Source organism: Cenococcum geophilum (assembly GCF_001692895.1).
Source record: "Cenococcum geophilum 1.58 unplaced genomic scaffold K441scaffold_27, whole genome shotgun sequence".
NCBI classification, from domain to species: domain Eukaryota; kingdom Fungi; phylum Ascomycota; class Dothideomycetes; order Gloniales; family Gloniaceae; genus Cenococcum; species Cenococcum geophilum.
The window spans coordinates 723,817-735,958 of NW_027137585.1; the positions used below are offsets into that span (position 1 = coordinate 723,817).

General features: G+C 45.7%; 5 protein-coding genes across 5 annotated transcripts; 3 read left to right on the plus strand and 2 right to left on the minus strand.

The window, feature by feature from the left end:
- Window positions 1–2,480: 2,480 nt before the first annotated feature.
- K441DRAFT_723475 (uncharacterized protein) lies at window positions 2,481–3,908 on the minus strand (the record flags this gene model as incomplete). Its single annotated transcript, XM_067654092.1, has 2 exons — window positions 3,441–3,908; window positions 2,481–3,391 (listed from the first exon to the last, which is right to left on the minus strand). The coding sequence occupies exons 1-2, from the start codon at window positions 3,712–3,714 to the stop codon at window positions 2,481–2,483; spliced, it is 1,185 nt and encodes a 394-aa protein (XP_067502864.1). The 5' UTR covers window positions 3,715–3,908.
- A 194-nt stretch (window positions 3,909–4,102) lies between these two features.
- On the plus strand, window positions 4,103–5,023 carry K441DRAFT_427818 (uncharacterized protein; the record flags this gene model as incomplete). The annotated part of the gene is made up of 1 exon (XM_067641599.1): window positions 4,103–5,023. A coding segment is annotated over one exon (921 nt), but the record flags the coding sequence as incomplete, so codon positions are not given.
- K441DRAFT_566418 (uncharacterized protein) lies at window positions 4,997–5,875 on the plus strand (the record flags this gene model as incomplete). Its single annotated transcript, XM_067643743.1, has 2 exons — window positions 4,997–5,488; window positions 5,603–5,875. The coding sequence occupies 2 exons, from the start codon at window positions 4,997–4,999 to the stop codon at window positions 5,873–5,875; spliced, it is 765 nt and encodes a 254-aa protein (XP_067502866.1).
- A 4,050-nt stretch (window positions 5,876–9,925) lies between these two features.
- Window positions 9,926–10,880, minus strand: K441DRAFT_661690 (uncharacterized protein). Its single transcript, XM_067648912.1, has one exon. It carries the CDS (start codon window positions 10,505–10,507, stop codon window positions 10,067–10,069), a length of 441 nt encoding a protein of 146 aa, XP_067502867.1. The 5' UTR covers window positions 10,508–10,880; the 3' UTR covers window positions 9,926–10,066.
- A 598-nt stretch (window positions 10,881–11,478) lies between these two features.
- K441DRAFT_661692 (uncharacterized protein) lies at window positions 11,479–11,939 on the plus strand (the record flags this gene model as incomplete). Its single annotated transcript, XM_067648913.1, has 2 exons — window positions 11,479–11,578; window positions 11,624–11,939. Coding segments are annotated over 2 exons (180 nt in total), but the record flags the coding sequence as incomplete, so codon positions are not given.
- Between the last annotated feature and the right edge of the window lie 203 nt (window positions 11,940–12,142).

The window sequence follows — 12,142 nt, forward strand, 5'->3', positions numbered from 1 at the left end:
TGCTTCATGGGAAGCATTAGGGATACACAGGAACGGCTTTCAACCACTCCTTTCTCTATAGAGACCATATAGTATAGCGGGTTTCTAGGGGCGGGGCCGGGGCGTTTTTGGGTTTGATAAAAGCGCTAATGACGAAGTTATGCTGATGGCGGTACGAGATATGTAATATAGAAAAAGTTTCGAAGTTCATCTTGCGAGAACTCGGCCACGTGTCTTGTATTCTGTGCGGGGCATGATTTGAGCGATCATGTGCCCCATTTCTCTAATGTGGTAAGTAGCAGGATCCTAAATACGTGTGATCATTCTAGCCAAAAACAGCGGCAGCATAGTTGGGCTTTTAGCCAAGGATATGCGATGTTGAGACATATTTTAGCGCTAACTATATCAGAGGATTAAAGCATGAGTTGTGAAAATAGCGCATCGTTTACAGTGGCGTTCGACGCTTTGATAATTCCCCAAATGGATCCCTGCTATCCTTGTTTAGGGAGAGGGCCAAAACACCAAAAGGGGTTACCAATTGCGGCCCTTTGCATCCACAGTTAGGGGTGTAAATACACTGTAAGTCGAAATATTACGCGAGTACACCGTGTATTACACAAATATAATGCACCGCATAGTATAAGCTTATATAATATTATATATATTATAATCCTTAACGTCCTAATTATTACCCCTAGGCCCTTTTATAAAATAGAGATTTAAAGAGAATAATTATAGCTAAGTATATTTATACCGTTAAAATATACTAATATTAGAGCTAGAAGTCTAATAAGCTTATAACGTCGCCCCCTCTTTAATCGGGTAGAAGTGTCATCTCTTTACCACATATTATTCCCCGCCGCTGCCTTAACCACCCCCCTAGTAATCGGGACGTCGCCCCTTCTTTGATCGAGTAGAAGTGTTATAATCTCTTTACCCCCCCACTTATTCCCCTCCGCTGCCTCAACCACCCCTTTAGTAATTGGGATGTCGCCCCTCTTCAATCAAGTAGAAGTGTCATTATCTCTTTACCACGCATCTTATTCCCCGCCGCTGCCTTAACCACCCCTTTAGTGATCGGGTCGTCGCCCCCTCTTCGATCGAGTAGAAGTGTCATTATCTCTTTGCCACACGCATTATTCCCCGCCGCCTTAACCACCCCTTCAGTGATCTGGACGTCGCCCCCTCTTCGATCGAGTAGAAGTGTCATTATCTCTTTGCCCCACCTATTATTCCCCGCCGCCGCCTTAACCACCCCTTCAGTAATCGGGATGTCGCCCCTTCTTCGATCGAGTAGAAGTCTCATTATTTCTTGCCCACTCCACCAATTCCCCGCCGCCGCCTCAACCACCCCTTCAGTGATCGGGATGTCGCCCCCTCTTCGATCGAGTAGAAGTGTCATTATTCCTGCCCCACCCCCCCAATTCCCCGCCGCCACCCTAACCACCCCTTCAGTAATCGGGACGTCGCCCCCTCTTCGATCGAGTAGAAGTCTCATTATTTCTTTGCCATCATTCCCTGCCGCCGCCTTAACCACCCCTTCAGTGATCGGGACGTCGCCCCCTCTCCGATCAAGCAGAAGCATCATCACTTCTCTTCCACTCCCCTCATTCCCTGCCGCTGCCTTAACCACCTCTTCTGTGATCGGGACGTCGGCCCCTCTTCGGTCTAGTAGAAGCGTCATCACTTCTCCTCCACCCCCCTTATTCCCTGCCGCTGCCTTGACCACCTCTTCTGTGATCTTAATTTCGTCCCCTCTTTGATCGAGCAGAAGCGTCATTACTTCTTTATTAAATGATTTTGCAATCCAGGCTACTGCTCCTTCCGTAATCAGAATGTCGGCCCCTCTTCGATCGAGCAGAAACGTTATCACTTCTTTTCCACTCTTCTCATGNCCTGCCGCTGCCCTAACTACCTCTTCTGTGATCAGGACGTCGCTAAATCTTCGATCAAGTAGAAGTGTCATCACTTCTCCTCCACTCCCCTCATTCCCTGCCGCTGTCTTGGCCACCCCTTCTGTGATTGGGACGTCATCAGATGACTGCCCTTTGCTTGCAGGAGATGATGGCCTGGAACTGTCAAAGGTGAGGATTGAGAGATCCGAACCCCCCGAAAGTGCACCCACACCCTCTTCGATGGGGACATTTGAATCGATGTCGCCCTCGGCAACTGGACGAATTGGGATTGCGAACAACGCTAACTGCTCCAAGTGAGAAGCGAGGTGGCGTTTGAAGACGGTTGGGGCGACACCAAGGATGTGATTGGATGCGTCAGAAGGCATACTAGCGACTGTTGCCCGCTCCTTGAGACGATCTACCCACTCCGAGCAGCATGGGCATTCCTGAGCAGGTATCCGATCCAGTGGCTTTCGAGCAATATCAAGAACGGGTTGTTGTTCGCCGTCTTCCAGCATGTCGGGATGTTGTTTCCGANCATGGGCAAGGTAACGCTCTCCGAGCTGGAAGGTCTTCTGGCAGAGTCGGCAGTTGTAGCTGACCTCATCAGGCTACAGCATGGGCAAGGTAACGCTCTCCGAGCTGGAAGGTCTTCTGGCAGAGTCGGCAGTTGTAGCTGACGCGGTGGCTCTGCATCTCGTGACGAAACCATTCGTTGATATCGCCGAAGTACGGGGCGTCGCAGTCGGGAAATGTGCAAACGTAGGAGCGGAGGTCGGAGAAAACATGTAGTCGCCACACTCGCTCGTTCTTGAACTTCTCCATTCGAAAGCAGAACGGGCATTCCACTTCCTTCTTGGATCCTGCTCGCAGCTCGTTGAGCTTCGGGATTCTAACAGTGGTCGAGGAATCGGGATCACCATCGATAGAACGAGATATGGTCGTGTATGACCTCGCATCGTTCTCGGGATCTGATTCTTCTTCCGCAGCGAGCATCTGGGGTGTGATGTGGCCCGGTGTCAGACTTGAAGCTTTCGTGAAGAACGTGGATGGCCGGCTGGAAGAGTCGGGTAGTAGTTTCATGGCTTGAAGCTGCCTGGTGGGAGCTTGCGATTTGGGTGTTGCGGGCTCGGGTGTCTCCTCACGAGTGAGCATGCCCTCAAGCTTCTCGCGGTGGTCTTGGATGTAGCTCAGGTAGCGTCGGCGTTGGGTGATGGCTCGACCGAGCCGCTTCTGGAGCCACGCAAGTTCCTCCGTGGCGAGCTTCGGGTACTTCTCACCCACATGAGCGATGTCGACCTGGTCATTGAATCGATATCGGTTCCGGCTGAGAGCTTTAGCGAAGAGATCCGTGGGTGCAGCCTGGCGGATGAGGCTGGATACTCTGAAGAGACGTGTGATGCAGGCCCCAATTTCCTCGAGAAGTTCCGTTTCTTCGTTTTGGTCTTTCTCGTCGCCGTCATCATGAGGTGCAGAAGCTATCTCCCCTTCGCGCTCTCCGGAGACGATCTCCAAAACTAGATCATGTCAGCTGGTTCACAGGCATGGATGAAGCAACAGACCCACGTTCTCCGGTGATCTCGTTCAGATCATCTAGCAATTCCAGAATATGGGTCAAAACATCGTTAGCCTCGCGAAGACGCGACTCGAGAGACATAGAAGAGTCTGGCCGATGCAGGGCGCCAATGTTGCCCATCCAGAGGCTGAACCTCTCCAGCTCATCGTTAACCTGCTCATGGTGGACTCGGCTCTTCTGCCTGCCCGGGTCGGAGAGAGATGAGACAATGGTCTTCAGGGTCATGATGCAGGCCCGGCATTGCTCCGACACAGATGCAACCATCGTGGCCCAGACTTTTCAGAGTTGAGGCTCTTGGGCTAGCCGCGACGTATAGCTCGGCGGCTACTTGAATTTTAGGAAGGTGCTCAGGCGTCATTTGGGATTGGCGCTCCGGTGCCGCACCTGTCTTGCAAGTCTCAACAGCGAGAATGAGCGATTTCCGTTGGGATAGTTGTATTGCGAGAGAAACGCCACCTCGTCGGGCTGCAGGTGGTGAACGAGGCTGGTGGTGCGAGGCTGGTGGTGCGAGGCTGAAGAGTGCGGGGCGCGTGGGGCAAACGGTCGTTCCTTCCCTCAGCCTTCAGCCGAGCCACAGGTCACCTCCGGCAACACCACACCACGCTTCGCTCAATCTCCCCCCTGGTCGTTCTCCATTTTCTAATACATCCTGATGAGCGGCCTCGAAATCGCAGGCTTTCTCCTCGGAACCTTTCCCCTGATCGTCTCCGGCCTCGAGTACTGGCGCGATGTCGCCAAGGCCGGCGGTTTCTTCTGGCGGGTGCGAAAGGAGTACACCAAATACCGCAGCGACGTGCAGTTTCATGAGATCTTGTACAAGCGGAATCTGAAAGAGCTTTTGCTGCCGATTGTGAATGATGCAGATGAGGTAGCTCGTCTGGTGGGTGACCCAGGTGGCAAAGACTGGAGCAGCAAGGCTCTGCGGGAGCGCTTGGAGGGGCGGCTTCAGGAGTCGTACGGCTTGTACATGGAAATCATCCGCGAGATGAACGAGACAGCCGAGGAGTTGAGGAAGGAGCTATCTCTCGACAAGGTGACTGTTCAAAGCAAGCTAGCCCCGCCAGAGCCGAAGAAGCAGCGGCGACCGTTGAGCCCACAGCCGCCGACGCCACAGTCGCCGAGCAAGCCCTCCAAACTTGCGTCAGCAAAATCGAAGTGGGACTACGAGACATTCCGGCTCAAGTTCAGCTTCAACGGGCCAGTGAGAAACGAGCTTCTCGATCAGCTGAAGGAATGCAACGGACGATTGGAGAAGCTCCTCAGCACGAGCGACAAGGTATCCGCGCTCCAGAACGCTGCTCCTGCCAACACGAAGCAGACATCCGCTCTAGAGACGGCGTTCAAGAAGGCGTGGAAGAAGTCAGATCTCCTCTTCAAAGCCCTGCAAAAGGCATGGCAGTGCTCTTGTCAGCGGTACCACTTCGCCAACCTTCGGCTTGAGCATCGCACACTTCCAGAGATATACTTCGAGGTCATTCTCATGTTCGTTGCTCCATCGTCTCAGGCGAATACTCCATGGTCATGGAGAGAGCTGCAGTGTGGACAAATGATCGACTGCTCCTTTCCGCAAAAACCCGTGAAGCCTTCCACCGCACCTCAGTCACCGTGTCCGCCCAATTGCACTCTGGTGCCGGCGCTATCACCAACACCAGCAAGGCGAAAGAAGGTGGCCCTCACAACACCCGCCCCGACCGTACCAAAGATCGAGTTGGACATCCCGGTCGACCCAAGCGTCAAGCTCTGCCAGCTTCTGGGTGACGAAGAGTATGGCAAGTGCATGGGCATCATTTGTCATGACGACGAAACATACCACCTCCACCCGTTCACGAAGAGGAAACGACCCGATGATAGTGGCCCGCTAACATTGGATCATATCCTCTCCAACAGCTTTGAAGGGCACCTCACCCGACGTCAACGCTACTCTATTGCGCTGCTTCTCGCTTCCTCGGTCGCCCAGCTCCAGTTCACTCCATGGCTCAGTACTGGTCTCACGAAAGAAGACGTTCTTTTCTTTCCATGGGAGGATGATGACTGCGGCGTACCATACCACGAGCCCTTCATCCGCCAAGGCTTTCCACTCCACCATCCTGCGACCTCAAACACCAAAGCCAACGACTGCAACTTCTACTCGCTCGGCATCCTCCTCCTGGAGCTCTGCTTCGGTCGGCGACTAGAAGACCACCCTCTCCGCAAAAGGCATCTAGCCGGGGCTGGAGAAGCCAAGCAAGCCTTCGATCTCATGGCCGCGCTAAAGTGGTCCCAAAGTGTGGGTGATGAAGGCGGTGATGACTACGCTTCCGCTGTGAAGTGGTGCTTTACGGGCGCGAATAATGCGAATCAATCATGGCGAGGCGATCTCATCCAGAATGTTATTAGGCCACTAGAGATGTGTCAGGAGCATTTCAAGACGGCAGCTGTGTTATGAATTGAAGGCATCAAACTTGGACTTCTGCATTGCACCTATCCATACCTATCCGACTCACCGAAAACTGTAGAATCGAGCATAATATTGATTAAGCCATACCTGGCAGCCCCAACCCGAGAGACAACAGCATATCCAGCACTCCTCCAAAAGGCTTCCTCTGACCACGTTTCACCGCGTTTACCGCTTATCCTTGTCCAGCCGCTAGCTCACTCCGCAAACATACCAAAAGCTTACCAGGCTGACCTATCTAGAGGCGAACATACCCGGCGAGAACAACGCAATTGTCAGAGAGCGGGTCCAATTCTAACTCCAGCAGGGGCGAGTCGAAGACTCAAGCTCTTCCGATTGCGGTTCTCCAAGTTGTTTACCTGTGCCGGACGCCCGTTCAAAGTGTCTCGTCCTTCTCAGACCCTGCCACCTCAACCACCACGATTGCCTTGCTGAAAGTCCAGGACATCAACCCGTCCAGTCCTTTATTTGACCTGGTGTGTCTAGGAAGAAGGATCTATACTCCAGCAACCTTTTTCGATATTCGTACGACCCCAGTTAATTGAATAGCAGATGATCTTCGACTCCGACGAGCGCTGACCACGTGCACAGTTTGAGGCGATATTGTGAGGCGATATTGTGAGGCTGTTGGACGTCCTATTGTCATGTCGGAGCCTTCGCCATCTTGCGCACGCATCGAGTCTGGGTCGAACGCAGTTGCCGGCGGGATAAAGACTAACTTGCGCTGGGGATCGGCAACAAGGAGATGGCACTTTATTTTCATCAAGATCTCCAACCGCGTTTCATTTTCTGGATAGTTTCTTCAAGATCCTCGGGCGGGAGGTATTCTTTGGATTCATCCAAAATGCCTGTACTCGCTCAGCGGCCAGCGAGGTATCTTTGGAAACCATTCCAGTACACTAGCCACGAATAGTGATGCAATAATGAGAGCGTTGGGTGGCCGATTAGAGCCGTCTTTAAAGTATTTCGATATGCTCAAACATTCTGGGCTCCGCGAATCGGGAATACCACAAACTCGTCGCAGGAGCGGTTCGATTTGTGGAGTTATGTCGTCCTCCGGGAGGGTCTTCTGCTCGGGAAAATCTTGATTCTAGGGGATAAACTCCTCGGCCCTGTACTCCGCTAGATACTCTATCATCCCTTGAACAAGGGATTTAGTAAGGGATTTAGTCTCTAATTTCCTTGATTGCTTGGCCGACGCGGCTGAATCGCTTGTCCCTATTCCCGAGTTGCTTTTGATCAGTGCTTTTATTAATATTCAATATCGATATGAGGCCGTATTAAAGTTGATATTGAAGACGATTTTGATATTGAATAGATTATTGAATATTGAATCCAGGTTGAGTATATATAGAGCCTTGATTATAATTAAGCTCCGTATAGCTCTAGGCTTTATTAGAGCTCTAAAATACAATATCTCTTGCCTTTGCTTACCCCCGCTCTTACCTCCGCTCTTACCACTATCGTCAACTTCGCGACCCTTGGCTTGGTGTAGTTGGTGGTGGCTTATAAGGCTCTCCTTCTTGATCTGCCAAGTATATAAGAGCTTCTATTGCTGCGTTCGTCGCCACAAGCCTCCCCTTAGCTATAATATTACTGAGCAGCCAACTCTTTAAGCACTCCGTTTACTTAATATTCGTGCTTCCTAATAACATACGGTCCCATAAGACTATTCGCCGTATACCTAAAAACACTTACTCGGCCTCTGCCAACATAAATAGAATAGATAATATATTAATAGCCATCTAAGAGAGTTGTGGGTAGTTAGCTTAATAAGTTAAATTAAGCTACTAGTTAAGAGCTATGCCTCTTATTAAGGTAGGCTTTCCTTTAATAAATTCCTTATACTCTTCCTTAAAACTACTAGTGACGTTAAGTATTTGTATATAGAGTTTAGTTTTAAAAGGCTTAGTAGAGGTACTAGATCTAGTAGATTTAGAGGCCGTAGGGTTAATTAGGCGTTCTATATATTAATCCTCATAAAGCTTCCTTACTACAGTAAATAACTGCTTATACCACTTCTTATTCTAGTACCTCTTAATATAAGTCTTCTAATATAAGGGGTGAAGTAGAATTAAGGCCGTGTACGCAAGGGTGTCGTTAATAAGCTTATGGTATTTATTAAAGGTGTACCGGCTTATAATAATAGCAGAGAAAAGGCGTTAATTTAGGCGATATTGATACTAAATATTACTAATATTGCTAATTAGTAGAGCTTTAATGGCCTCTAAAAGGCTTACCTTTAATCGCTTAATGTATTTAATAAGAATATCTATAGTATATAGCGTTTGGTTAATTAATAAGAAGTTACCTTAGTTTATTATTATAACCTTATAAAACGGCTTTAAAAAGGCGTGCGTCTTATTAATAATCTGCCAATCCTTAGGTAAAAGGTAGTTATCTTTTACTTCTATATACTACTTCTAAGAGTATATATTAACTGCTATTTAAACTCTTTTATTCTTTATAATATTAAGTATAATAAACTATAAGTTCTATTAAGTGTTATTATCTAAAGGAATTAATTGCCTAATAAGGGTTTTAAACTTATTCTAATAAGCCTTTAACGCCCGTATATATATAATAAGGTTATAAACTTTACTAAGCGTATTAATCTCTCTCTAGCCTACAGCCTTTACTTCCTTTATCTTCTATATAAGCTTCTTATTAATTATTAAATTCTTATTAAATATAGCCTGCCGAATAGCTTTATTAATTACGTCTTTATCTTTAAGGTAGAGGAAGGCTTTAAGGGCGAGATTAATAATATAGCTACTATATTAAATTAGTGCTAAACTAGGTTTTAGTAAAAGAGCCCTTTTACCTAAAGGCCTGCAGATATATAGCAATACATCTTATTGTTTACGCCGTAATTATTACTATAAATATAGCTAATTCTACCCAGAATTCTATAGCTCTTAGTAGTTTAAAAAAAGGCGTTAGCTTAGTCCTTACTACCGTATAAGGGGAGTTCTAGTAGAGTAAGTAGAGCCTTCTATAACTTCCTTATTTCCGCGTTAATAAAATAGGCAATAATAGCTTAGAGGGAGTAGTAATTTAGTAACATCTATATATTAATTAAGAAGTGGATTTTTACAAGGGAGCTTTAAAGCTTTTATTTTAGAATATCGCGATATACTAAGCACAATTACTTAATCAGCTTTGGTATAGTTCCTATTATATTAATTGCAACTTCTTCTATAGTGTAATTAACTATTATAAGTAACGTATATAGCTCTAGCTAGGTGGCTATATTATATAGTAAATTGTATATAGTAATTAGCTATATAAGAGCTTTGTTAAAGGCTTTACGATTAATAGCGGCCCTAAGAATCTACTCTTTTTTAGCTTTGCATTTAAGCTATTTAGAGCCTTTCAATTTGTTTAGTATATTTATAAAGCGCTTCTACTATAGTTATTTTAATTTAAACTCTCTAGCTTAGATCTCTATGCCGTACTTTTTAAAAAGGTAAACGCGAATAAATATTAAAGAGGTAGAGTTCTATTTACATATTAAGCAGTACTATATTTAATTTCTGCCATTACAACTAGCTTTATAAGAAAGAGGATCGCGGGCAAATTGCTAAATAGAAGTAGTAATAAGCTTTTATTTTCTATAAGGTAGTTAATAGGAAGTTATACCTAGTATACTTAGTATAGAGCTACTTAACGTGTTATTATTGCTAGAGTAGGTAAACCAATTTAAATTAAGCTCTAAAATAGTAGAGGAAGATATATTATCGTTATCTATTACATTAGTAGATAAAAAAGGCATAGCGTTAGTTAAAGATTAGGCTGTTAAAGATTAGGTATATATAGGGCGTATAAAAAATTAATAATATAGTATACGGTATTCTGCAAAACTAAGTTTAATATTTATATATTTTAACTTTATATGTGTTTACCTAATAAATTTAAAATGCGCACGTATCGCTTAAGGGCCAGAGTTATGTTCCGAGGCATTTTACACCTTAACTCTAAAAATTGTTAATATTTAATAACTTTTAGTATTAAACATTGTATTAATATTGAATATTAAGTGTAAATATTTAATATTCAGTAAATGTTAAACAATATTGAATATGGATAAAAGCACTGCTTTTAATACCACTCCTTCGACGCAAAGCTATCCTTGAAAGAATTGATCTCTAAGCGGAGGATATCCTAGTAGTGCTTTAAGTCCTAGTTTCGATGTTCCAGTACTCTGTCGAGATGCCTTGGTAGTTCAACAGCGTCTGTGTTTGCCGTTTCCAATTCTTGCTCTAGCGCTTTCATCCGCCATTCCATTTCTTCTCTATTCCGCTTCTCCAGCTCTTTGTTATGCTGCTCCAACCCTTCGTTATGCTTCTCCAAGTCGCCAAATTCGTTCATCGGTGTCGCACCTGTAGTAATGATCTTCTGCTCTAACTCGTCTGCCCTAGCCTTCAAGGGGAGGTACGGAGCTGAGGCGTGGGAGGAGCGGCTTGAAATGCAGAGGGGCCGGACTGATTTGTCGCGGTAAAGGAAGTAAGGCTCTAAGAAGGAACCAGTACCTTCGTGAGCGCGGAAATTGGGAGAAGAGACTGACAAAGAACGACCGAGGCAAAACGAGGTAACGCAAGCCAAGTGTGGAGATATTCGCATTTCGTATCCACGTCAGCTGTCTTCATTGAAGCCTATAGAGGTTCCGGTGCCTGCAAGGTTAGATAAGGCCTTCGCAGTCTATTTAACTCGAATCAACAAGAGTAGGCGATAGATATGATAAGGAATAATTCCTAGAGTACGTATATGTTTAGTAACTATCTCTAATTATAGAAGAGGTGGTCAAGGCAGCGGCAGGGAATGGGCGGGGTGGGAACGCAGTGATGACGCTTCTACTGGAGTGAAGAGCGGCCGACGTCTAGATCACAGAAGAGGTGGTATTCCAGATTGCGGATTAGGAGTGGTGGAAGGGGGCCGAAGAGTTAGAGGTGCGAGTGATAAAGATGTTCAATATTGTCGAACGGAGAATGACGTACTTATCACTGTTTTTGATACCTAGTACCCTATGTCTCATTGTCAGAAATTAGCGATGAGGTGCTGACTAAGCTCTGGACACCTTGCGAGGTCAAGCTCTGCATGCAATCTAGATAGACATCAACCGCATCTACTGCATCACGAATCAATCAATATTCATCGTCTGCGTCATCTCTATCATCAATTAGACCCTCAAGACACCTCCGCTGTGACCCCATGACCTTATAATTCCAACAGGTTATAAGCCCGGGTAGCGACACCTCTCCTAACTCGAAAAATCGACGCTCCAAATAACCTCCTCTACCTTAACCTCAACGACACCTACGTACGATCACAAGGCAGGTAAAATCGTTATTTTTAATGGAGACAACTATATAGACTAGGAGCGCACCTATAAGGCAGCCCTAATTATGTCAGAAGGATAGGATTTTATCACTAGTGCAGAGGACCTAAATCAAGTCAATTCAGCTGACGGAAGAAGAAGACAAGGGGAGGCAAATAAGATCATCTATAATTCAATAGGAGACGACCGTTAGGAAGAGATACGTGCGATAATAAAGGCGTATAATATTTAAGGAATATAGGAAGAAATAAAGAAGTTTAATAAGGCTAACGACGAGGTCTATATCTCTAGACTTCGCAGGGAGTTCTATAGCACTATATTCGACCCTATAAAGATACAAATTATTAAGTTCCTTTGTATACTTAATTGATTCAAGATTAATCTAGCCTTAACACCTTAAGCACTTACTAACGACGATATTAAAGAGCAGCTTCTCTTGGCCCTCCTGAGCGATATTACGTGGCAGAATACGAAGACCTAGTGCCTATAAGACAAACGAGACCTTAAGAGCTGCATTACCCTTCTTTAGGAGCAAGAGACTGCTCTCCCTATATAAGTACAAAATATAGCACTTGTACACGAGAGGAAAAACAAACCTAGGGGGAGAAGGGGAAACCGAGGTTGAGGTTAAACAAGGGCTAAAGGTCGTGCTAGTAGATTCGATCATTCCTTATCGCGTCATCACTATAGCTCGTCATCTTAAGTAAGCAAAGAGCCAAGATAACTAAAAAGAGATAAGTATAGAGTATGTTATCAGAAAGGTTACTACTAAAAAGACTGTCCCCTACTTAACCAATTCCAATTCAATAACGCTAGGAAGATAAATTAAGGTGCTCCTAAGGCAGAGGAAGTAGGAAATATAGCAATAGTAAAAGATAAATTCAACAGCAATTTAATCTACCTTAACCCTGACCCTAAAC